At 36.1% G+C, this 24,606-nt stretch overlaps 1 protein-coding gene across 11 annotated transcripts in view; it reads right to left on the minus strand.

The window, feature by feature from the left end:
* Window positions 1-24,606, minus strand: part of CBLB (Cbl proto-oncogene B) — a 219,527-nt gene that overhangs the window by 111,176 nt on the left and 83,745 nt on the right. For all 11 annotated transcript variants that reach the window (XR_003208751.2, XM_025873717.2, XM_025873709.2 and 8 more), the window contains exon 4: window positions 18,647-18,793. Coding sequence is in view for 10 of the 11 variants with exons in the window: in XM_025873717.2 (XP_025729502.1) it covers window positions 18,647-18,793 (147 nt within the window). In the remaining variant the exon portion in view is untranslated. The remainder of the gene's footprint in view (window positions 1-18,646; window positions 18,794-24,606) is intronic.

Here is a 24,606-nt window from a genome sequence, read left to right on the forward strand (position 1 = left end):
TTATCTAGGGGCGCCTGGGTGGCTCAGTTGTTAAGCGTCTGCCTTTGGCTCAGGTCATGATCCCAGGGTCCTGGGATGGAGCCCCACATCGGGCTCCCTGCTCTGCGGGAAGCCTGCTTCTCCCTCTTCCACTCCCCCTGCTTGTGTTCCCTCTCTCGCTGTGTCTCTCTCTGTCAATTAAATAAATAAAATCTTTAGAAAAAATAATAATTATCTACTGCAGCGGTTGTCAAACTTGAGCATTCATTGGGATTGTCAAAGGGCTTGTTAAGACAGAAATTGCTGATCTGCAGCCCAAGATATTCTAATTCATTATGACTGAGGTGGGGCTGGAGAACTTACAGTTCTAACAAGTCCCCAAGTGATGCTGACGTTGCTGGTCTGGGGAACAACACTTTGAGAGTCACTGATCTCTTAACTGCTAAGGCAAAGCACTGTGGATAAATACAATTATGAAAATACAAGATACTATCTGTCCTTGAAGAAGATACACACAGGGTAGAAATAAGACGTGTAATGTTAAAAAAAAAAAAATTAGAGGGAGGGATATATAAGGAAGTCCTGGAGGAATTCCAGGGAAGGAGTGGTCTGCGACAAGATGAATAAATGAATGGTGGGTCACGCTTACGATACCATGCTGTATATATAAGAAAGTTTAGGTTTGATATACCACTAAAAGAAAGAAAAATATAGGGCTGAATACATCAAAAGGCTTTTCTCCATGTATGAAAAAAACAGGAAACCACAGAGAACTGAAGAGACATACCACATCAGACGCCGTTTAGAAGAAACACACGTCAGGCTCTGACTAAGGTTAACAAAATGTTGCTGTTTTAAGAAAACAAGGAACACTTCTGATAATGTTAGAAGGCAATTGATTTATGGCGAAGTGTAAATATGCAATTGTGTCCAGTTTCATTACAGTTACCACGAAAGTAGTGCTTAAGAAGCACATTTTCTTTTCCAAATTAAGGTTCAAATAGTCAATGCATAAAAGGGACATGAAGCATAATATTCAAATTTTTTAAAATTTATACAAAGAACCACTGATTTAAGAATGGTATATGTTTTATTTTTGTATGGAAATGTTAAGAGAAACTTGTGTATGAAGTATAAAAAGTAAATCAACTGGCTAGACACCTTTGATATGTTTCCATAAAAAAGTTATCTTCATCCCAATATTTAAGGCACTTGCAGATCATAACTCCTTTCAATACCCAATGATTTCCCAGAGCAAATTCTTAAAAAAACATACAAACTTCTCAAATTATAGTCTAACATACCACTTGGAACAATAATTTACAAAGGAGCAAGCCACATTTCCACAGTACTTGTGTAAATGATACTTGCTCACAGTTCACTTGTGATAAAGGTCCAAACAAGCTCAGTTAAGGGTTGTAACAGGGATTAAGAAGAAAGGCCATTATCTGGTTAACTAGCTACATACAAAATTTGTACAACAGATAACCTTTCCTTTGATCAACTGAGCCAAACACCCAACATAGAGAATGGTGGGGAGAAAGAGGGTTTCATGAGTGAAGAACAGAAATAGTGTACAATGACTTCTTAAAAACAACAACAACAAAAACCTGTTCTAAAACTGTTGCACTAAGGATCTAACCTTTCCAAAGAGGATTTCAAGTTGCTACCACCTTCTTTCCTGATGTGTGTGGGGGGAGGGGAAAAGGAGAGGATGGCTTTTCACACCTTTAATTAAACTATAGCAACAACAGAGAGCAGTGGTTTCTACTCTCTTTCCCTAGAGATGAAGTCAGAGAAAATATTCACGACAAATTGTTTTACAAATACGTACAAACTTCACTGTGCCGGCAGAGATCTGGGAATAGAAAAGAAGAAGAAAAACTAAAGAAATAGAACATAAAAGCTTCAAGCTCTCACCAACCCAGAGATATTTTAATCTGTCCTTTTTGCCACTTACAATTATAAATCACTTTAATTACAAAATTAACTTTAAAATCTACTAAAAAGCACAAGTAGCTGTTAATCCACAAAGAATGGAATACAAGGCCCATGGTTAGCCAGACACAGAATAATGATGATTTCAGGATTTTTAAACATCCAATAAGAATAAGAGCTGTCATTTATTGATTGGTTGTCTACTCTCTCTGCCAATCACCAAGTGCTATTACAATATATATTACTGGAGTTTGTCACAATAACACTATGAGGCCGATAATATATTTATCCTCATGATACAGATGGGAAAACTGAGGCTTAAAGAGGTTGAGTAATTCGCCTAAGAAAGACTTTATATGTCCTAGGCATTTGGGCAGGTTCAGAACAGATATATAAATAGAGTCACAATCTAATTAAGTGGAAAGACTTGTAAATATATTATGTTGTGCCAAGTGCAAAAGTTATTATAGAAAAAGATGGATGTGCCTTGGAAACCCCATGAGATGAATCTCCCTGAGAAAAGGAACTGTTGCTTTCACCTTTGCCCAAGACAAACAAGGTGTGCAACTAAAATTTGTGTAATCAGGGGTGCCTGGGTGGCTCAGTCATTAAGCGTCTACCTTCAGCTCAGGTCATGATTCTGGGGTCCTGGGATCGAGCCCCACATTGGGCTCCCTGCTTGGCGGGAGGCCTGCTTCTCCCTCTCCCACTCCCCCTGCTTGTGTTCCTGCCCTTGCTATCTCTCTCTCTCTTGCAAATAAATAAATAAAATCTTAAATAAATAAATTAATTAAATTAAATTAAATCTGTGTAATTAAATTAAACTGTGTCTAGGGAAAGCAAGGGAGTGTTACGTGGAGGAGGAGCCTAGAAATTTGTGCTCCAGTTGCTTTCTCCACTACACAGAAATGTTTTGAGGACTGAAAAAGAGTAATAGTCCATTCATATCATGTCAGGAGAGATAAGAACTTAATATAAGGCTATATTATTTTATTATTAGATGGTAAGTCTTGGTCTGTTTACCAAGAAAACAAGAGTAACTTTATAGTCTTGAAAACAGAGCGAGTGTCCTTTCAGATAAAAACAGATAACAGGGAAACAAAACTGAAAAGTTGTCAGTAGGTCAGCAACTGACAAGCCACTCAAATCTTCCAGGCCTTTCTCCTCCTCTATAAAAGTGGAGGAGTATATTGTATATTCCAACTTGAAAATCTTGCAGTTAAAAAAAAAAACAATAAAAGGAATGGAAGACAAAAGATGTTAGGAGATTGTTACCAAAAAAAAAAAAAGGCAAAACATTTTCATGACACCACAAGTTCATAAAAGGATGCAGGTTTTACTTTTAACTACTATGAAAAAAAAAATCCACATAATAAAGGTGTGCATCTCAACAAAGGCTAGGGTGTTTGAAAAGTCATATAATTCTGGTGTGAATGAGAATTTATACAGCATTTCTTGAAGGCAATCTGGCAGCAAGTTTCAAAAGCCTATATTTTTTGACCCTGAAAGCCTACTTCTAGGGATTTCACCCAACAAAATTATGTCAAAAATAAATAAATAAATGCACAGCAGCACAAATATCCATCCAAAGTCTCTTCAATACAGTGTTGCTCATAATAGTAAAAAATTAAAAACAAATACACTCAATGGTAATAAAAGGACATACTACATTCAAAGATTATAATATTTTAACATCAATTAAGAGTTGTACAAAAGAATATTGTCATGGAAAAGTGTCCATGACATACTTAAATGGGAATAGCATTTTTGAAATCTCATGTCCTTTATGATCCAATGCTAAAAACTGTCTAGAATGTCGGGAGAGATCAATACACAGTTTAACTGATAAGAACTGTATCATGCTGGGAGTTTAAGTGATTATTTTATTTTTCTCTATAAGCCATTAGAGCTTATTAGAAATAAATAAAAGATATGCTAAAACTGTTTTAAAATATATTATATAATCATAGAATGAATCAATTAAAAACAAAAATTATAAGTTGGCCGGTTAGCTCAGTTGGTTAGAGTGTGGTGCTAATAAAAACAAAAATTATAATAGTATTTGCCTGAGACATAGTTTTATACGTAGAAAATACAAAAGAATTTATATATTGAACTATGAAAAGAAATAAGAATTCAACATGGTTGCAGAATAAAAATCAGTTGTATTTCTATAAATAAGCAATGTATCATTAGAAAATAAAACTTAAAAATACTTAATTTTTACAAGAGCATCTGAAAATACTAAATAAACAGGAATGAGATAAACATAAACACACATACAATCAGAGATATAAAAGACACAGAGGGATAAAACACTTTAATGTACTGGCAGATTCAATACTGTAAAGATATCAATTATCCCCAAATTGACTCTTAGATTTAAAATAACCCCAATCAAAAATTCTAGGAGACATTTCTGTAGTAGGAAATGGTAGGCTGATTCTAAACTTTACAGGGAGATGTCAAAAGCCAAGAATAATCAAGTCCATCTTCAATAAAAACAACACTGACAAACTTATACTCTGTGCATAATTAAGACAGTGTGATAGTAGCACAAGAATAAACAAACAGATGGAACAAAACAATAATCTTAGAAAGAAATACAACCATATTTGGACACTGGATATGCAACATCAATTAGATTTAAACAGCAGTGGGGAATGAATGATGTTTTCAAAAAAATGCTGCTGGGTCAAATGGATATACATATGGAAGAAACTGAATCTTGATCCTTACCTAATACCATATACAAATTTTATTTTAGATTATTGTTTTATTTTTCATATTTAGGTCTAAGATTAAAGGGTTTTTTTTTTAAGAAGAAACTAGAGAATATCTTCATTACTTTGGAGGAGGCAAAAAATTTAAACAGGTCCCCAGTTGCTCAAAGGATAAAGAAAAAGAGAAATTAAAACCTGTGTTCATGAAGATAGATCATTAACAATGTGAAAAAGAAAGCACACATTGGGAGAAACATATAATCAACAAACGATTCCCATATAAATATTAATAACTAGTACTCAAAATTGGGCAAATGATTTTCACATACGCAAAAAAATCAAAATGTTCAATAAACAAAGATATATTCAGCTTCACTGGTCATCAGAGAAATGTACATTTAAAACACAGTGAGAGGGCGCCTGGGTGGCTCAGTTGGTTAAGAGACTGCCTTCGGCTCAGGTCATGATCCCAGAGTCCCAGGATCGAGTCCCACATCGGGCTCCCTGCTCAGCAGGGAGTCTGCTTCTCCCTCTGACTCTACCCCCTCTTGTGCTCTCTCTTTCAAGTAAATAAATAAAATCTTAAAAAAAAAAAAAACAGTGAGATTCCACTTGACCCCACTAGTATGGCTTATGAAGAAAAAAAAAAAAAAAAGACAAAGGATATCAAAGGGTTGGAGAAGATATGGAACAACAGGAACCTTTAAGCACTGCTCACAGGTGAGTCAGTTGGTAAGTCACTTTAGAAAACTCCTAGAAGCATTAAAGCTAACAATATGCAGAAATTAGAAGCCAGCAATTCCATTCCTTGGTACACATCCAACAGAAATGCATACATGGGTTTTTAAAAATATAAAAAGAAAAGTTCATAATAGCACTATTGATAATAATCTGAAGGAGGAAGAACCCAATGACCATAATCAAAAGAATCAATAGGTAAAGTATGGTATAGCTGCACAATGGAGCAAGAAGAATGAACAGTCTGTCACATATAAGAACATGGGTGAGTTTCATAAACAAAGAATAAAAGGAACCAGATTTTTTTAAAGCACATAACTGTATAATTTCAACTCTGAATGATTCCATGATGCTAGAAGTCAGGATACCATGAGCAGACAGTGACTGTATGGAACTTGCTGAGGGGTTGGGGGGAAGGGGTGCTCAGAATTATAGGTAATATGCTATTTATTTTGGTGGCATTTACATTAGTGTGTTCACGTCATAAAAATTCTTCACCTTACACTGATGTTTTCTATACTTTCTGTATGTGTATTAAACTGAATATATAAAGCTTTACAAATTTTTACATAAAAACTCTAAGATGAAAAAGAGAAGAAAATGTGGGAATGGATGTAGTACCTGCCATAATATCAACAAGAAAGTCAATGTTTATTTGTTGGTTGTTGGTTTTGTTGCTGTGGTGGTGGAAGCGGTGATGGTAGTAGTTGTTTAAAATTCATTTTAGCTCAAGGAAATAAAATGTCACCTTGATTTTAAACAAAATGAAAATCTGTTCTATCTATATTAACCCATTCTTAGGTTTAATTTCATCTGAATTTGGTCAGAAAATTCACTTTGACCAACGAAGATATATTTAGTGTCAATACCTTTAAATTGAGGGCTAGTTTTGTTCAGAAGATAATGAAACATTCATAAGATATTTTATATGTTTTGATTTTTATTACGGATGCAAATATTAGTACTGTGACTCCTAAGCCTGTTGATATTTTATACAGAGTTTTCCCTAAATCTATTCTTTTTCTGTAATCATTTCTGTAATTTGTTAAAGAATATGAAAATAGATTGTCATCAGACTATACTGTTCTTAGTCTTCCATCACAAATGTTTCTAAACACAAAAGTTTTTGTTTGTTTTTGAAAAGCAAATGTTTTCCAGGAACCCACACAAAGAACATATCAATACTCTGGTCAAATAGTTACCTTACAATTCATCATGGACACCATGGTAACAACCATGGTTATCAAGGATATTCGTAATTAGATCTAACCACTCCTGTGAAGATTCTTGACTCTCATACAGAAAGACACACATGCTGGGTATTTAGGGTTATTTTTTCTCAAAAACGTTCATAACATTTTGTCTATAGTGTGGACAAGCATTACTTCTCTGTAAAATGGACATGTATCATTCTCATTTTCAGATTCTGAAAGCTAAAATTTTGAATCAAACACTTTTTCTAAGATTGCAGAAACAAGGAAAATGGCTTCTTCAACATTATTCCTGATTTTCTCAGTAATCTCATTCATATGATAGATTTGATGCTTTCTAACTTCTGGTCTCACAACCAGACTTTTGAACACGATTAATTTACTATAGCCATGAAATTATTTTGGACATAATTCCATTTATTTTCTGGCTTTGAAATAAAGTTAATTGGTGAAAAGGGATGGGAAGAGGAACTGTAAATATAATCCATAAGAATATGTCAGAATTCCATGTTTAACTTTTCCACTTAGTAGCCATTAACCATAGACAAACAAAGATTCTGGTCTTAAAACAGTGAGTATTTGTTCTTTTCTTTCTACTGCACAACTTCAGTATATTTTCTTTGAAAGGTTAGTGATACTTGGTAGGTTTGTAAGACACATGAGATACATGGATCACAGCAAGATACCTTTGATCTGCTGAGGTCAGGTTAAATAAAATCAAGAAGTTATAGATTCTAAAATTAGAAATGTCCTGCCACAGAAGGGCTTCAGTAAGGCTTTAAAATGATCTTCCCTTTAGCATTAAGAGCCCAGCCTATCTTACAAACAACAAAGTCCATAATAAAACAAAGCTCCTCATAAATCTCTCTACAAAGGTGAAATAAGTTAATAAGCAATGGGCAAAGTCTGCTAGATATCGATGTTAAGCTGAGGCAAAAGAAATATACAGCTTTCAACAACACTTTTAAAACCCTCACACAAGAAACTGCATAAACACATGGAGCCTATTAAAGCTTTGGTTATAAAGGAGACCTACAGAATTTCTTAAAAGAGAAAATAAATCAGGTTATAAGTGCCTTGCTGTTACTACATCTAATGGAAACTTTTAAGTCTTTATCTGGTTTGATCTTTAAGTACTATGATCTGGTTCATCTCCCTCTTTCTTTAAATCCTGTCTTCCTTTAGCATCTGTAATACTACCACACTCATGCTTTTTCCCCTACTTTTCTGTGATTCTCCCATCTCCTTAAATTTATTCTATGAATACTTCATTTGTCAGAATTCTTTTCTTTTCTTAGATTTATTTATTTATTTTAGAGAGAGTGAGAGAGCACAAATGGGAGGGACAGAGGGAGAAGGAGAGAGAGAATCTCACGCAGACTCCATGCTCAGCGTGGAGCCTGACTCAGGGCTTGATCCCAGGACCCTGAGATCATGACCTGAGCCAAAACCAAGAGTCCAACTCGTAAGTGACTATGTCACCCAGGTACTCCCATTTATCAGCATTCTTTAGGATCTGTCCTCTTCATTCTCCCTGAACATTCTTCATGGTCTACATCAATTAGTCCAATGGCTTCACATACCTTTCAGAGATTACAAACTCAAATATCTGGGAACCAAGCAGTTAAGAGAAATGAGAAAAGAGATCCAGCTAAGGATTGCAGTGAATTGGAGAGCCCGTCTCAACTGGGCAGCTGGCACCCAGGTCTAGCCAAATGTTGCCCTGTCAGAATTCAGACCTAGTGATGCTGTCACTCCCAATTATTCAATGGAAGTCAATAAAATATTTTATGGAAAATAAATTTTTAAAAGTTAGCACTAATTTTTTAGTTAAATATTTCATAAGGCCAAGAAGTATTCTACAGGCTATCAATCTGCAAACTCTCATAAATACACTATCAATTCTAAAATCTCTATCCCTATTCTATATTCTTTCCATAGTCTCAAGGTTGTATATCCAACTTACTATGTTTATCACCACATGGATTTATCTCAGTGCACAAAACCAAACATAGGCCAAACTGAACTTATCTGGTTGTCAAATACCCTCCTCTTCCTATTTTTCCTGTCTCAGTGAAGGGTCCTCAGTTGTTCAAATAAAAAATTGAGACATCACATTTGACTCCTTTCTTTTGTCTCATATATCTTGATAATTAAGTACGCTTAATTTTATCTTTATATCATTCTCAAATCCATGTCCTTCTTTTACTTATATATATGTATAAGTTATTTGGTGTATTGATTACCTTTCATATATTATTTTATATATTGATTATTTTATGTATATTATTATAACCACTACCTAGTTTTCTACAACAGCCTCCTACCTATTAGTCTTCTATTTCTCTTCTAATTTTTTAGTTTCTAAAGTGTGTGGGGGTGGAGGGGGGCAATCAGACCCCAAGGGGTATACAAGATGATTCTTTTCAGGATGAGACGAAAATATTGAAATTCTACTTGCATTTTTATGTAGTTTATTTTTTTTTGAAAATTTTATTTATTTATTTATTTATTTATTTGAGAGAGAGAGAGAGAGAGAGAATGGGAAGGGGGAGAGAGAATCTGAAGCAAACTCTGAGCTGAGCATGGAGCCTGACTCAGGGCTCGATCTCACGACCACGAGCTCATGACCTGAGCCGAAACCAAGAGTCAGATGCTTAACTGACTGAGCCACCCAGGTGCCCCTTTATATAGTATTTAAAATTTGTATTATATGTCTTTTATTTGTCTTACATATGAGAATACACGTTATTTATACAAAAATATATGTATGTATGCCAATGATAAATAATGATATGGTCAAAAAAAGTATTTAATAATAAGTTAGTAATAATGAATATAATCAAGTGGGTTTGGAAGCCACTGCTCAAATTCATTATCCATACTTCAACAAGAGTCACCCCACCTAAAATGCAAGAGTGACCACTTTCCGACCTAAAACCCATCAATGGGTCCCCATTGTTCTCAGGGCTCGAAAGAACAGAGTTTTATAAATACAACTTTGTATATGGAAAAAGAAAGTACAAAGGGGCAGAGAAGGACAGAACTTTCTTTTTTTTTAATTTTTTTAAGATTTTATTTATTTGACAGAGAGCACAAGCAGAGGGAGAGAGAGGGAGAAGCAGGCTCCCCGCTGAGCAAGGAGCCCGATGTGGGACTCGATCCCAGGACCCTGGGATCATGACCCGGGCCGAAGGCAGCTGCTTAACCGACTGAGCCACCCAGGTGTCCCAAAGGGCAGAACTTTCAAAGCATAGTTGGAGAGAGAGAGAGAGAGAGTAATAGTTGCAAGGACTTCCGGCCTTGTAGGTAACTCCTACAGTGGGTCATAAACCACTACTTCTTATTTGGATTCCATGTTCACCAAGGAATTTTGATATGGCTCCACATATAATTTATCAATGGTGGCACACACATCGTCACCTGCCTGACAGTGGCATTAATCATTGTAAATTTAAAAAAAAAAATTCTGGGTTATAAGATCAGCTTATGAGCTCAGTTAAATTGTGTCCATTCTGTAAACATACTCTTGGTTTGGTTCCATGAAATCAGTGTTCAAGGATGAGAACCAGAACCTAAGTCATGGTGATTTTACTAGGTAAAGGTCACTTACTGAAGGATTCAGAGTGGAGATAAGGAGAAGGAACAAAATAACAACAAGAAGGAGGAAAAAAGGACGGCATTTATGTGCCCTTGAAGTTATCTGTATCTTTCTTTTGAACTCCAGCAGACAGTGTAACAGTTCAGTTCAGACCACAGCGATTCCCACAGAACAGACTCCTTATTAACTTATGTGCAACCCATACATCGTACCAGCCCCTCTATGGAGCCTGAGTGGTCCTCTGAACGCTCTAGTAAATAATTTAGTATCTGTGACATTCCTTAGGCACCTTTCTAATGGCACAGAACTGGTTTTAAATATTTATCACCTCTGTATATACTATCTTCCCCAAATTGAATACATACTCCTTAAAGGTAGAAAATTATAATTTGGCAGCTTATTTGCTTTTTGTATCTAAGATCTTGTTATAAGGAGTTATACAAAACAGACCTGTAATTTCATTTTCCTTATTAATATAAAGATCTTTAGATTTTTTTTAAAAATTAGGCAATAATAGAAGTTGACTAAATAAGAGAAATATTAAATAGCATTCCCTGAGTTCTAGGTCAGTTTTGTTCTTTCTGAGCTCCTGCTGTCCAGTTATCTTGTACAAGTCCTGAATTTCTATTGTGCACCTCCTCCTTTAATTAAATATGACTAAGTTGCCTTTTCTTTGACTAGAGGAAACACTAATCTAGTTAATATGCTAGAATAAGATGTATCTTACTCACTGGAAAGGTAAAGAGATTACTGTCCTTCATTTCTTTTTAAAAGTGAAAGGAGAATACAGGAAACCAAAGAAGATCCATACCACTTCCCCAGGAAATCAAAGGTAGAGGCAGTGAAATGAGCTTTAAATAGATATATTTTTTTCCGTGGTAAGCAGGGCAGTTTCTTATATTCTATCCTATACCCAATTTTAGAAAATTTATTATTTATTTTTGGCTTTTGCTTTCAGATTTCTAGGGACTATGTAACAGCCATCATACAAAGTTGATTATAAACAATATTATTTGCACGATTACTAATATAATAGAGTTTTAAATAAGATGAAAGCTTTAAATTGGTTAATTATTCCATAACATAGAGTGCTTATTATGTGCCAGACATTGTTCTCTGTGCCTTATCAGTAGATTTTAGCTCTTTCAACCTTCATGACAACCCTGGATAGGAGGTAGTGTTGTTATTATTATCAACATTTTTCAGATGAAGAAACTGATGCACGGAGAAAGCAAGCAGCCTGTCCAAAGTCACAAAGCTAGTAAATGTTACAGTCAGTCCTGAACGCAACCTACCCACATACCTGTCAGCCTGCTGCCTCCCAATCAATCAAACAAACAAACTGTGTCCCTGTCTGAATCTCACATATGCACACGCTCACACACTGTCCTTTACTCCTCAACTCATTTGAATTAAGTAAACAACAGTTCCTGAAATCTAAATATGAGACACTGCGCTAAGAGACTTCAGGAAATACAAGAATGAATAAATAAGCCTGATTTCATGGAGCTTATAGTCTAATGGGAAGGAAAATAACTAGACAAATAATTTAAACAATAAAAATAATAAATACAAAGGATAAACAAGAGCTTAGGTGGTTTAAGAAGAGCTCTAGTAATAAAAATAGAGACAGAATCATAAGCAAGACTCACTTTGAGGGATTAGGCAGAACATATATGCGGGACAGTATGAACCCTACAAGTGGGAGGAGCAGTATGAGCACTGACACAGAGACCTGCAATTGCTGATATGTCAGGAGAGAGCCAAACGATCCAACTTGACTGAAGCCCAGGACATAAGGAAAAGAAAGAGATGCTAGAAAAATACATGAATTCATCCAACAATTACTGCCTATTATGTATACAGTACCTAAAGGATTCATTCAATACATGTAAAGGATAATGTTTAAAGATGATATTAAAAATGAAGTTAGCATATATGAAAGCACTGGACACAAAGCTTGACATATAATAACTCTACCAATGTATCTGGATGAAATATTTTGGATAAAAAGTCAACAAGAAGCTTCACAGTCAAGCAGGAAAGACCCACAAAGTAAACATACATTCAACAATACAAACATGTCTAAAACACAACAGGGACATGAGGCATGGAATAATTAAAGTTGAGCATATGGAAGGGTGTATATTAGTGAGAACAGCCCAGAAAAAGGGACTTCTGAACCAGACTTGAAGAATTCTGGGATGGTAAGAAAGAAAGAAGAGGCTAAGGGGCTTCTGGGGAATTGACCTATAGGAACTGAGGATTAAAAAAAAAAAAAATCAATTTGTAAATAATAAAGTCACCGAAAATTTTGAGCAGAAAATAAATATCATCCATCCATCCACTTATCCATCTAACTATTCATACAATCTGTTAACATTTATTAGTGTGTACACATTCCAGGAAATGTGCCAGGTTCTGAGAAACAAAAATCAGGAAGGCAGGCCCTTGCTTTCAAAAAACATTTCTAGTCTATCGGGAAATGTGATCATGTCAGCAGCTCACTGCAGTCTAACAGGACAGATATGAGCAAAGGCACTTGGAAGCAAAGAGTATGATATCCACCTTAGACTAGGGTAGCTTCCAAAGTGACATGGCTGACTGGCTTTCCAAACAGCGAATGCAATCTAGGAGAAAAAACACAAAGAATGGGGGGGGGGAATGCACACTGGGAAACGTAACAGTGCTGTGTAGTTAGGTTCTTTCTTTGTGGATGAGCGGACTACAAAGAGACGAAGCCAAAACAACAACAACAACAACAACAACAAAAAACTTCCTAAAGCTTGTCGTAATAATGGGATTTTATTTTTTTTTTAAGATTTTATTTATTTATTTGACAGAGAGAGAGAGAGAGAGAGAGCAAGAGCAAGAACACAAGCAGGGGGAATAGGAAAGGGAGAAGCAGGCTTCCCTCTGAGCAGGGAGCCAGATGCAGGGCTTATGCCAGGACCCTGGGATCATGACCTGAGCCGAAGGCAGACGCTTAACGACTGAGCCACCCGGGCACCTCTATTAATGGGATTTTAGATTTTAACCTAGAATCAATAACAATTCATAGAAGCATTTCAGACAAAAACGAACAAAAAAATAGAATGATTCGTTCTGTGTTTTGTTTTGTTTTGTTTTGTTGGAGAGAGAGCTCTCTAGTCTAAGAAACACAACAGGACAGGTTGTTACTGAAGATATAAAGACCAGTCAGAAAGCTGTTGCTATAATACAGGGAAGGATTTGAACTTGAAATTGAAGAACAGAACGTGAACTAAGGATGGAGAGAAGATGACATATAAAAAGATGCAGGTTTAGAATTCATGGTAAGAGATTCATAGAATTCATGGAAATGTATGTCTAAATCTCCTCAGTGTAAAGAAGTGCTTAGCACCAGTTACCCAAAACCTGCTACCTGACTTGCTTAGAAAAATAACTGTTGGGGCACCTGGGTGGCTCAGTTGGTTAAGCGACTGCCTTTGGCTCAGGGCATGGTCCCAGGGTCCTGGGATCGAGCCCCGCATCGGGCTCCCTGCTCCGCGGGAAGCCTGCTTCTCCCTCTCCCACTCCCTCTGCTTGTGTTCCCTCTCTCACTGTCTCTCTCTCTCTCTGTCAAATAAATAAATAAAATCTTTAAAAAAAGAAAAGAAAAATAACTGTTACCCACAGTCTAAGCCCATCTATGAATTTTTGTTGTTTTAAACAGTTAGTAATCCATTTTCTGAGGCTCATGCTTAGTTTCTGGACTCTAAACTACTATTCCAGAGTGCAAAGATTCAGTCTGGTATTGACCTTATTTTGCAGAATTTACTTAGGCACCTTTATTCAATAATGTCACTTCTCTTTTTCTACATATTTCTACTATCTCCTGGTCAACAGACTAAGAAAGCAAAAGCAGGACTCAACCATTGAAACATTCAATGAATCTGCATAAAAGCCTAACAAATGCAGACCTTCCCAACCAGTTTACCATGACGCATGATTGTTATTGATCTACTTGGGACTCCAGTTAGGCACTGCCTTTTGGCAGCTTGGGCTTGAGTCCTGAGCAGAGAGGTGGGCCCTGCCATGCCTTTGAAAAGGTTGAGAAGCACAGAAATGAAGTATTAGGCATATAACACCTAAGGATTTTTGTCTGCTGGGATACAAAATCAATATACAGAAATCTGTTGCATTTCTATACACATATAATGAAGTAGCAGAAAGAGAAATCATGAAAACGATCCCACTTATAATTGTACTAAAAAGAATAAAACACCTACATATACACTTAACCAAGGAAGTGAAAGACCTGTACTCTGAAAACTATAAAATACTGATGAAAGAAGTTGAAGATGGCACAAAGAAATGGAAAGACAACCCATGCTCATGGATTAGAAGAACAAATATTGTTAAAATGTCCATACCATGCAAAGCAATCTACAGATTTAATGTAATCTCTATCAAAATACCAACAACATTTTTCACAGAACTAGTACAAATAATCCTGGAATTTGTATGGAAGAACCATAAAAGACCCCGAAACAGCAAAGTAATCTTGAGAAAAAGAAGAAAACTGCAGGTATCAGAATCCTGGATTTCAAGATACACAACAAAACTGTAATAATCAAAACAGTATGGTGCTGGCATAAAAATAAGACACACAGATCAATGGAACAGAATAGAGAGCCCCAAAATAAACCCATCACTATATGGTCAATTAATCTTAAACAAAGGAGGGACGAATATGCAATGGGAAAAAGACAGTCTTTTCAACAAATGGTGCTTGGGAAACTAGACAGCTATATGCAAATGAATGAAACTGGACCACCTGCTTCCACCATAAACAAAAATAACTCAAAATTGAATAAAGATCTAAATGTAAGACCTCAAGCCATAAAAATCCAAGAAGAGAATAGTCAGTAATTTCTCTGACATTGACTATAACAACCTTTTTTCTAGATATGTCTCCTGAGGCAAGGGAAACAATAGCAAAAATAAACTATTGGGACTACATCAAAAGTAAATTAAAAGCTTTGGGGGCACCTGGCTGGCTCAGGCAGTAGAGCATGAGGCTCTTGATCTCAGGGGCATGATTTCAAGCCCCATGTTGGGCATAGAGCTTACAAAAAACAAAACAAAATACCTTCTACACAGCAAAGGAAACAAAAAGACAACCTACTGAGTGGGAAAAGATATTTTCAAATGACATATCCAATAAGGGGCTGGTATCCAAAATATATAAAGAACTTATACAACTCAACACCAACCCCCCCCAAATAATCCAATTAAAAAATGGGCAGAAGACATGAACAGACATTTCTCCAAAGAAGACATACAGATGGCCAACAGACACATGAAGAGATGCTCAACATCACTAATCATCAAGGAAATGAAATCAAAACCACAATGAGATATCACCTCACACCTGTCAGAATGGCTAAAATCAAAAGCACAAGAAAAAACAAGTGTTGGTGAGGATGTGGAGAAAAAGGACCCCCCTTGCACTGTTGGTGGGAATGCAAACTGATGCAGCCACTGTGGAACACAGTATGGAGGTTCCTCAAAAAATTAAATTTTTTTTATTTTATTACCATATGATTCAGTAATTCCCCTACTGGGTATTTACCCAAAGAATATAAAAACACTAATTTGAAAAGATATATGCACTCCTATGTTATTGCAGCATTATTTACAATAGCCAAGATATGGAAGGAGCTCAAGTGTCCATTAACAGATGAATGGATAAAGAAGATGTGTATACATGTACAGTGAAATATGACTCACCCATAAAAAAAGACTAAAACCTTGCCATTTGCAACAACACAGATAGATCTAGAGGTTTAACGCTAAAAATAAGTCAGGGAAAGACAAACACCAAATGATTCTACTCATATGTGCAATTTAAGAAACAAAACAAATGAACAGACAAACAAACAAAGAGACAAACAAAAAAACCTCTTAAAATAGAGAACAAACTGGTGGTTACCAAAGAGAAGGTGGGTGGGGGGATTAAATGAAATAGGTGATGGGGATTAAGAGCACCCTTATCGTAATGAGCACTGAGTAATGTGTAGAATTGTTGAATCACTATATTGTACACCTGAAGCTAATATAACACTGTATGTTAATTATACTGGAACTAAAATTTAAAAAAAATAAAAATAAGATACAAACACTTTTTCTTGCTTCCTGATTTTATGAAGGCTGAATACCAAAAGTGCCTTTAGGAGTTTTATAAAATCTTTTGAAAAATAGTTTTTTCCCCAATTTTAATTCAATCATAGTATCTTATTCTGAGGGTTACTTTGAAAAAAAATTACAATAATACCTTAAGCTTAAGAACTGCTTTATAAAAATCATAACCTGATTGGCTGTTTTTAGAACTATCTCCTCAATGATTCTGTTTTTGGAAACAATATGCTCTCAAGTTTAAAGGCACTGGTTAGATCAAATGAAAGCATTCTCACATGGCCTCAATGTGTAGCGAGATAAATGACAGAAATGCTTCCATATGAGAAGTTATGCAAAAATATAAACTAGTATTAGAGCATGAGGAAGATAAAAGAATTCAACCTTTTGAAAGGCTACATCATTCATGCATTTGCTTATTCATTCAATAAAATATTGTGAAATAAGGTGAAAACCCACAGAGAATATAAAGATGGTTTCTCCAATGATCTAATAAAAGAATCATTAATTTTGATGACTATGGAAATATGTCTGAGTTCCAGAAGGAGCTTTAAATTTGGCTCCCATCCCAAAAGGAAAATGTTAAAGAAAAATGAAACAGCTTTCTCAAGTAAGTGAAGACAGGAGAAAAAGGTATAAAGGTTTGGGAGGGTAAGGAGAGTATTTAATCAGTATTTCCACACTCCCCCGGTTTGATTTAATAGTGATTTCACTCATGTAGCAGTTGGACAGAAACATCAGCCCCTTGATGTCTATGGTTATGTATAAAGGGAAATAAAGAGGTCTCAAGTGCATAATTCTCTGTGGCTTGAGGTGCCAGCAAAACAAACTTCTCTCTTAAAAAAAAAAAAATGTGTGAGCAATCTTTCCATTTTTTACTGACCTTTTGACAAGCAAACAATTTCATAACTCACCAGAATTTTCAGTTTTCAAAAAGAAATACCACAAACGTTGTGGCCTATAAATTTTCTTAAAATTTTAAGATGAAGTAGATTTTGAAGGTTACCAAGTGTTTGCCTTAGGCTCAAGGTGTTAATATATGAGCTGTGACTTTAAGAAACCCTCTCAGTTTCGGAATCCCAGCATTGGGCAATGCCTTTCTGCTTTCTACGGTCCACAAATATTTAGTGTTCTTTTGGCTGTTATTCTAATTTAGATGAGGATGAACCTTTCCTTTTCATTTCACATTTGTGAATGGATGTAGGAGCATGATAAATAGCTAGATTTCTGGAACACAAAATGTCCATGTTAGTGGCAATAACAGTATTTCCCCCTTGGGTGCCAAAAAGTCATTCAGAATACATTTTATTTAAGAAACACGGAAAGGGTTTTAATATGTCCGAAGCCAAAAGTGAGGAAGCTAAGCACTTAGCACTTAAACAAGCATAGCACTTCATAAAAAGAAAAAAACAACAACAAAAAAAAGGAAACCCATTGTTCCAGTTAATTCACCAGCGTCGTCAATAAGACCATCAACAGTGTATACCAATATTTTATAGGTCTCATTTCACCAGTTAATGTATAAATACAGACTTTTAACTAGGGCATGAAAACAAGAATCTACGTGTAAGCAACCACTCTTCCCCCTTCACACTCTGCCAGGGTTCTGCCTGCATTCAAGGACATTCTGAGGGTGCTCACCAAAGTTTGTGTCTGGGGAGGAAGTACCTAAAGAAAATCATCTCTATCTGCCACTTTGTGATAACATGATCCTCATTTTCTCTAGCTTGTTTACACACTTACTCTCTGTGCAATGATACAAAGAAAACCTGAACTGGGGTGCCAAGGCTTTCTCTCCCACCTGAATATCAGGTCTCAACCAAGCTTACACACCACCTCCTCTGAGAAGCAGTCCTCGATTCATTCAATCATGAAGCAACTGCTGCCCTCTCTGAATTGTCAGAACAATTTATTCATGCCATTTTGAAAGTATCTATCCCTTTCTGCCTTTTATTGTGCATATGTGTCTTAAGTGTGTACTGAGTCATAAAAAGTTGTGAGCTTCTGAGAGATTCCCTCTTACATACATTTGCTTCTTAGAGCAAGCTATTTAACTCAGTGGATGCTCATCAAGTCAATATAGTACAACTGATATTTGCTTTGCAATCACATAAAACTATTCAGTTATTAAAGCATACTTTTGGTGGCTGAACAGAAAAATTAGCAATCAAAATACTCGTCAAAAATGCGTAAGTACAGTCTCAAAATATTCAAGTAAAATCTATACCATATGGAACCGGAGGCAGGACTAGGTCATTCTTCAAAAAGGGATGCAGACTATAATGATCTGTACTTACTTGTCTCCAAAAAACTTTCTCCAGAATTCAGCAGCATCTGCTTTCGTGATACGAAAGTTATCTCCCTGGAACTGCCCATTGGGAAAGATGGCTTTGATTTCTGCCAGCATGTGACTGAAGATGAGGGACAGTTTCGTAAGATTTCGTCTGTGGACACAAGGTGGGGAGGGGGAATGGAAAAATAAATAAATATATGTGCAAGTTTTAATGGGAATATATATTATGAAAAATAAAATTATGTACAGTATTAACACAGGTCTTAATGGCGGATCATGAACCTCAACTTAATAATACATCTAAAAACAGTGTTCACACAAACTATCCATTTAAATTCCTAAGAGGCTTTCACTTTATTATGCACCCATGTGTTCATTTAACATAAACATAAACAAGATAAATTACATGATTTCAATGGGCTCACAGTTTAATGGGAGAGATGCACTCCTGAAAAAAATCATAATCAAATATAAACGCTAAACACAAAAGACAGAGTGACTACTTCTACATGGGGGAGTGAGGAAAGATTTGTCATTAGAGGAGAATCTAGAGAGATTAAGTAGTTTGACAGATGAAAGACCTGGAGTGAAGGGCAGAGAGGGAAGGAGGGAATGGGAAGGAGAAGGTATTAGGGTAGTAGCAACAGTTTCTATACAAAAGTATAGAGGGACGGAATAGAATGCTTTGTGTCTTAGCCAGGTTTAGTACGGCTAGAGAAGAACAGAAGGTATTGAAGGAAATGGCATGACACAGGATGAGAAACTTTGGTGGGGACAGGGCATAAAGAAGCACCTGAAACAATGAACAAACTCTTTGTCAAATAGGCTTTCTACTCCTGCCAAGAAATGAGAGTTTCTGGTGAGGGGTTCCAGATATGTGCACATTTCAGAGGCTCCTTGTTAAGAGCTACTGCTAGAAGGAACAGGGAGCCAAAATGGATTAGAAAGATGGAACACATGATTAAATCTGTTTTAGAAAGAAAAAGTTACGGTGGAATGAAAAAAAAATGGTTAGGAATGGAGGGAAAGGCAGGTGTCGGCGCCATTCTAATTAACGTGGTAAGTTCTGGGGATTCTGACAGGATTTAAAACGTGATTCAAAACTTGAGTCACACTTCAAAATACTACTATCACAGGCACTCCTTCCTGCCACTTCCTAAGAAGTTTACAACATTATGCTAATCAGTCCAAAACTGCTGGTGCGAAACAGTAGAGAAGCAACTGAAACACAAAACCCTGAAGAACTTGTCAGTTTTGAAATGAATTTGCTTCTTTATATTCCTGTTTCCTCAGAATCACCAGGCCTCAATAGGTACATATATAATATTCTATTTTAGAAGCTTCAGCTGCTTTTGTGGGTGTGTTGAGGGGTCAGGATGTAAGATGGGGAGGAGGCAATTGCTTTAGGACTAAAAGTAAATATAGGGGATAATTAGTGGAGAAAGCCATCAAGTTTGCAATGCATTTAAAACTTTGCAATGTTTCAATAGGCCTAGGACACTGAGAGATGTGGTTCTTTGCCTCACAGTGACTCACATATCTGTGCTTAATGACTCTCAGGTAATAAACGAAAACACGTTAGGTACCTAAGAGATCATATAATATGCACCTGTCAATAAAGTCAATGAGTACCACTCTTCCCAAAACATTTAGAAGAGAAGCCAATAACTTCCCATGTAAGATGAATACAGAATAAATGAAGGTACTCATTATAAAAAGTGGGAAAATGAATGAAATGGAATGAAAGGAAAGCAATAGTATAATCTATACCTCAATGAATTCATCTGTATTAGAAAACCAGAAATGTCCCATTTCCACAGTCTTTATAATCTATGAGAAGATTTATGAGACAGAAGAGTCAGAATTTTAGGCCGTATTTTAATGCTTGACTGGCAACAATAAACAATCTGCAAAATTGTTATGGTTACACATAAGGTTCCATTATTTTCTTAGATTCAGCCACACTTCCACACAATTCAGCCTAATCCAAATGTGAGAGTTCTTTAATTGAATCTTTGATCTTCTCATTTGTGTCAACACATCCGCATTTAGATGATGGTAGATACGAGAAATTCAGTTGTAGGAAATGAAAACTGAACTATTGAACTAGATCAAAGGGAAGAATTGTGGCCAGTACAAACTGCAACTGACTTTTGAAATTTGAGTTGAACGAAGGGCATAAAGTTCTTTTAGAAAAATCTGCAACAAATTTATTTATATCATTAGGCAAAAGGGTTAATTTTCCACCAAACTTCCAATTGAGACATAAGGGAGAAAAAAGAAAAATCAAGATGGCTATAATTAGGGTAAACCAACTGTTCCTTATGTCTGAACTTGTTGCTCTCCATCCCTTTATGTCTTTGTTCTTTAATCATAATCATATCCAAATGTTTTTCATTTTTATTTGATAGATCTAAAGTCTGAAGCACAATGCCAAAGATTACCCATCTCAGCTATGTGATCCACTGGCTACAAGACACTATACTTTAAAGCGGAAAGAGTAACATGCTTTTTTTTTTTTTTAAGATTTTATTTATTTATTTGAGAAAGAGAGAGAGAGAGCACATGAGAGGGGGGAGGGTCAGAGGGAGAAGCAGACTCCCTGCTGGAGCCCAATGCGGGACTTGATCCCGGGACTCCAAGATCATGACCTGAGCTGAAGGCAGTCGCTTAACCAACTGAGCCACCCAGGCGCCCGTAACATGCTATCTTTATAATGTATAGTCTAGAAGCTCTAGTAATCACTAGTACCTATATAACTAATCACTTTTTAAATTATAAAACGTGTGAAAGAGGGGCGCCTGGGCGGCTCAGTCAGTTAAGCGTCTAACTTCGTCTCAGGTCATGATTTCAGGGTCCTGGGATCAAGTCCCACATTGGGCTCCCTGTTCAGCGAGGAGCCTGCTTCTCCCTCTCCCTCTGCCTCTCCCCCTGCTCGTGCGCACTTGAGTGCTTTCTCTAATAAATAAAAATCTTTAAAAATAAACAAATAAAATGTGTGAAAGAGTTCAATTTTCTTACTCCTACAAATGGATCACCACATTTTTTTTTTACTTTTGCACAAACTATGGCAGTAGAAAAAGATATATTTTGCCTTTAGTCTTTAAAGAAACTCAAATTCAAGTTGTTAAAAATATGTGAATGCAACAGTTTTGCATTACCTTAATTTTCACACAGACCACTATATCTTATATCTAATTTTAAAATACACACATGCACCACATATATGGCACCTTGGAAAGACATTACCTAAAAGATAGATGTTTTTAGAGGTTGCAATCCACAAGATATGAAAAGAACAGATGCCTAATTGTAGCATCCAATGTCATTTAAATTTATTATCACAGCATGTGGTTTCTGTCTTTTATATAATTGTGGGGTTTTGCTGTTGTTTGCCATTATTTTGCATATATTATGTGCTTTCTTTAATTCCCCATTTCACTTTTTCTTTTCTAAATAACTTCCAATTTTGAAAACAATATCCAAGAATATAGTCATCTCTAACCATCTAGACACAGAAGAAAGGCAACAACTATACATCTATGAAATGTTTTTCCTCTTATGAAATTTTTCCACACTCGGCCAATTTTCCCTAAGCCTACTGACTGCTGCTCACTCTAACACCAAAATGATGACTGCTTAATAAAGGATTTGATAATTACTAGTTAAGAATATGTTTCTATCACTAAAACTCCCCTACCTCCAAATATCTAAAGAAGTAAAAAATTTCATCCACAAAGACTCAATAACCTTGTAAACATAACTTTAATTTTACAAAGAATTTTGCAACACTCCACATATAAGAGATACTTTATTTTGACTAATTACTACAACATACCCGCTATTAACCACCACAAGCTAAGCCATTTTTAAAATTTTGTGAAGTTTTGTATGAAATTTTGTTAATTAAGAAATAAGCTTTAGAAGAGAAGTATCTTCAAATACCAGGTGATCAAAAAGTAGCTTCGGATGGCAATACTGGGTAAACCAGTAAAAGATGTAAACATTAGAGGAAACTTGAAAAAGAGGAAGGGAGGGAGGAGGAGAAGGAAAGCTAGCTACGTTATTTTAAAAACCATGAAATGATTAGCAGTGTCAAGAATATTGCCTACAATGGGGCGCCTGGGTGGCTCAGTGGGTCAAGCTTCTGATTCTTGATTTTGGCTCAGATCATGATCTCAGGGTCACGAGATCGAGCCCCGGGTTGAGCTCCGTGCTAGCGTGGAGCCTGCCAAAGATCCTCTTTAAGATCCTCTCTTTTCCTCTGCCTCCCTGCCCGCACCTGCTCTCACTTTCACTCTCTCTCTCTCTCTCTTTAAAAAAGATTAAAAAAAAAGGATATTCCCTACCAAAGCAAGGTACCTCAAGCTGATTCTTGGATTCAGCTACCAAATACTGTATTTCTTTAAAATGGTATGAATCAATTTATCCAAAAGTCAAGTTACATCACGACACAGAATGTGAGGTTGAACCAGAGTGGATTAGCATGACTTCTAGAATGATGGCGTTTCTCTGCTTATGGTAAGTCTCAGCAGCTTAAGGTGGCTACAGCCAACGTCAGACTGGAGGCGCACACTGTTTGATGTGAGATGATATAATCTTACCCTTAATAAAGAGAAAAAGACATGGATAGATTATCATGATACAATATGGAGGGGGCAACACACCAACCACAGCCATCTTGGGATGATGAATTAAAACTTGAAAAATGAATAAAAAATATATCAGGATTTGATTAGTTGCCTCCACTAAATGTGGAAGACACACGAGGAATGTAATCTAATCAGATTACATGTAGTCCTTGTATTTTCTCCGTTCAAGAAACAAGCTGTGTCATAAATCAAGGAAGAAATAAAAAGCTTTAAAGGCTGAATTAGTGAAAAACATTCAAATGACACTTTATATCAGTGAGGTCCAAAGTTTGTGAGAATGTACTACCTCTGGTAGAAGAAAGAGGAGACCATTTTTTATCCAAAAACTTAATAATTCAATTCTCACATTTAAAAGGTAGAACATGCTCTTCTTAATCTTTACAAGGTGAAACAAATTCAACATAAAAGGCAGACATAAAGAATATAAACAGTGGCATTTAAAATGAGACTCATGTCCAGTTAAAGAGCAATTTCCATTCACTGTACTTCTAATGCAGTGCCCTCCAAGATAGGTTTAGAGAGTTACTTCACACTGTTTTTGACCTTGGGAACATTTTGATTCCTAAGAAAGTAAGGAGACTAAGCTGATGTAATTCTTGCCTTTCATTTCTCCCTCATGGGAATAGAGACTATTATTAAGGTGGATCCGGAGAGCCTTAAATAAAACTGGATCTTACCCATTCCCTGTCCAATGCTTTAAAGTTTCCAATATTGCTAAGGGGAGTGTGGGGCAGTTACCAATGAAAACTCTGAGTCTACTCCAAGTCATAAGAAAAGTAGAGTGTAAGCAGAAACTCACTAACCTGAGCAGGGGAAAGGACAATTTTTTTTAAGCTGTTCCAGGTTACTTTTTAGAAACTGAACTGCTCACTTAAAAAGGAAGTTAGCAAACTATGTAGTCCAAAAACTGAACGAAATTGGGTAACTAAGGAAGGTCCTTTTCTTTTGTTAAAGGATACATCATCTATCACTAACATGGCCGGGAGGCCTAGCCCAAAACTGTGGCTGGGAAAGAGGAACCCTGGGCATCCTTTGATCTCTTTGTGAGATCTGGAATGTGTTGCCTGAGAAGGTCTATTAAGAAGAGCAAGAAGTTAGCTCTCAAAATAAGGATGCTGCTCTCACAGTAAATATATTTCCTTTCTAAAACAGTTTTAAATGGACAATTTATAAATGCCTTACTTAAACCTAACTCAAACATGAAACTTGCCTATTATGTTCAAATATAGTATTCTTTGACAAGTTCCCAGGTGATATTCAAAACATTCTGCTTCGAAATAAGTCAATCAGAGAAAGACACGTATCATATGAT

Source organism: Callorhinus ursinus, unplaced genomic scaffold (assembly GCF_003265705.2).
Source record: "Callorhinus ursinus isolate GAN/ISIS: 27379988/994484 unplaced genomic scaffold, GSC_fseal_2.0 scaffold1, whole genome shotgun sequence".
Classification (NCBI taxonomy): Eukaryota; Metazoa; Chordata; class Mammalia; order Carnivora; family Otariidae; genus Callorhinus; species Callorhinus ursinus.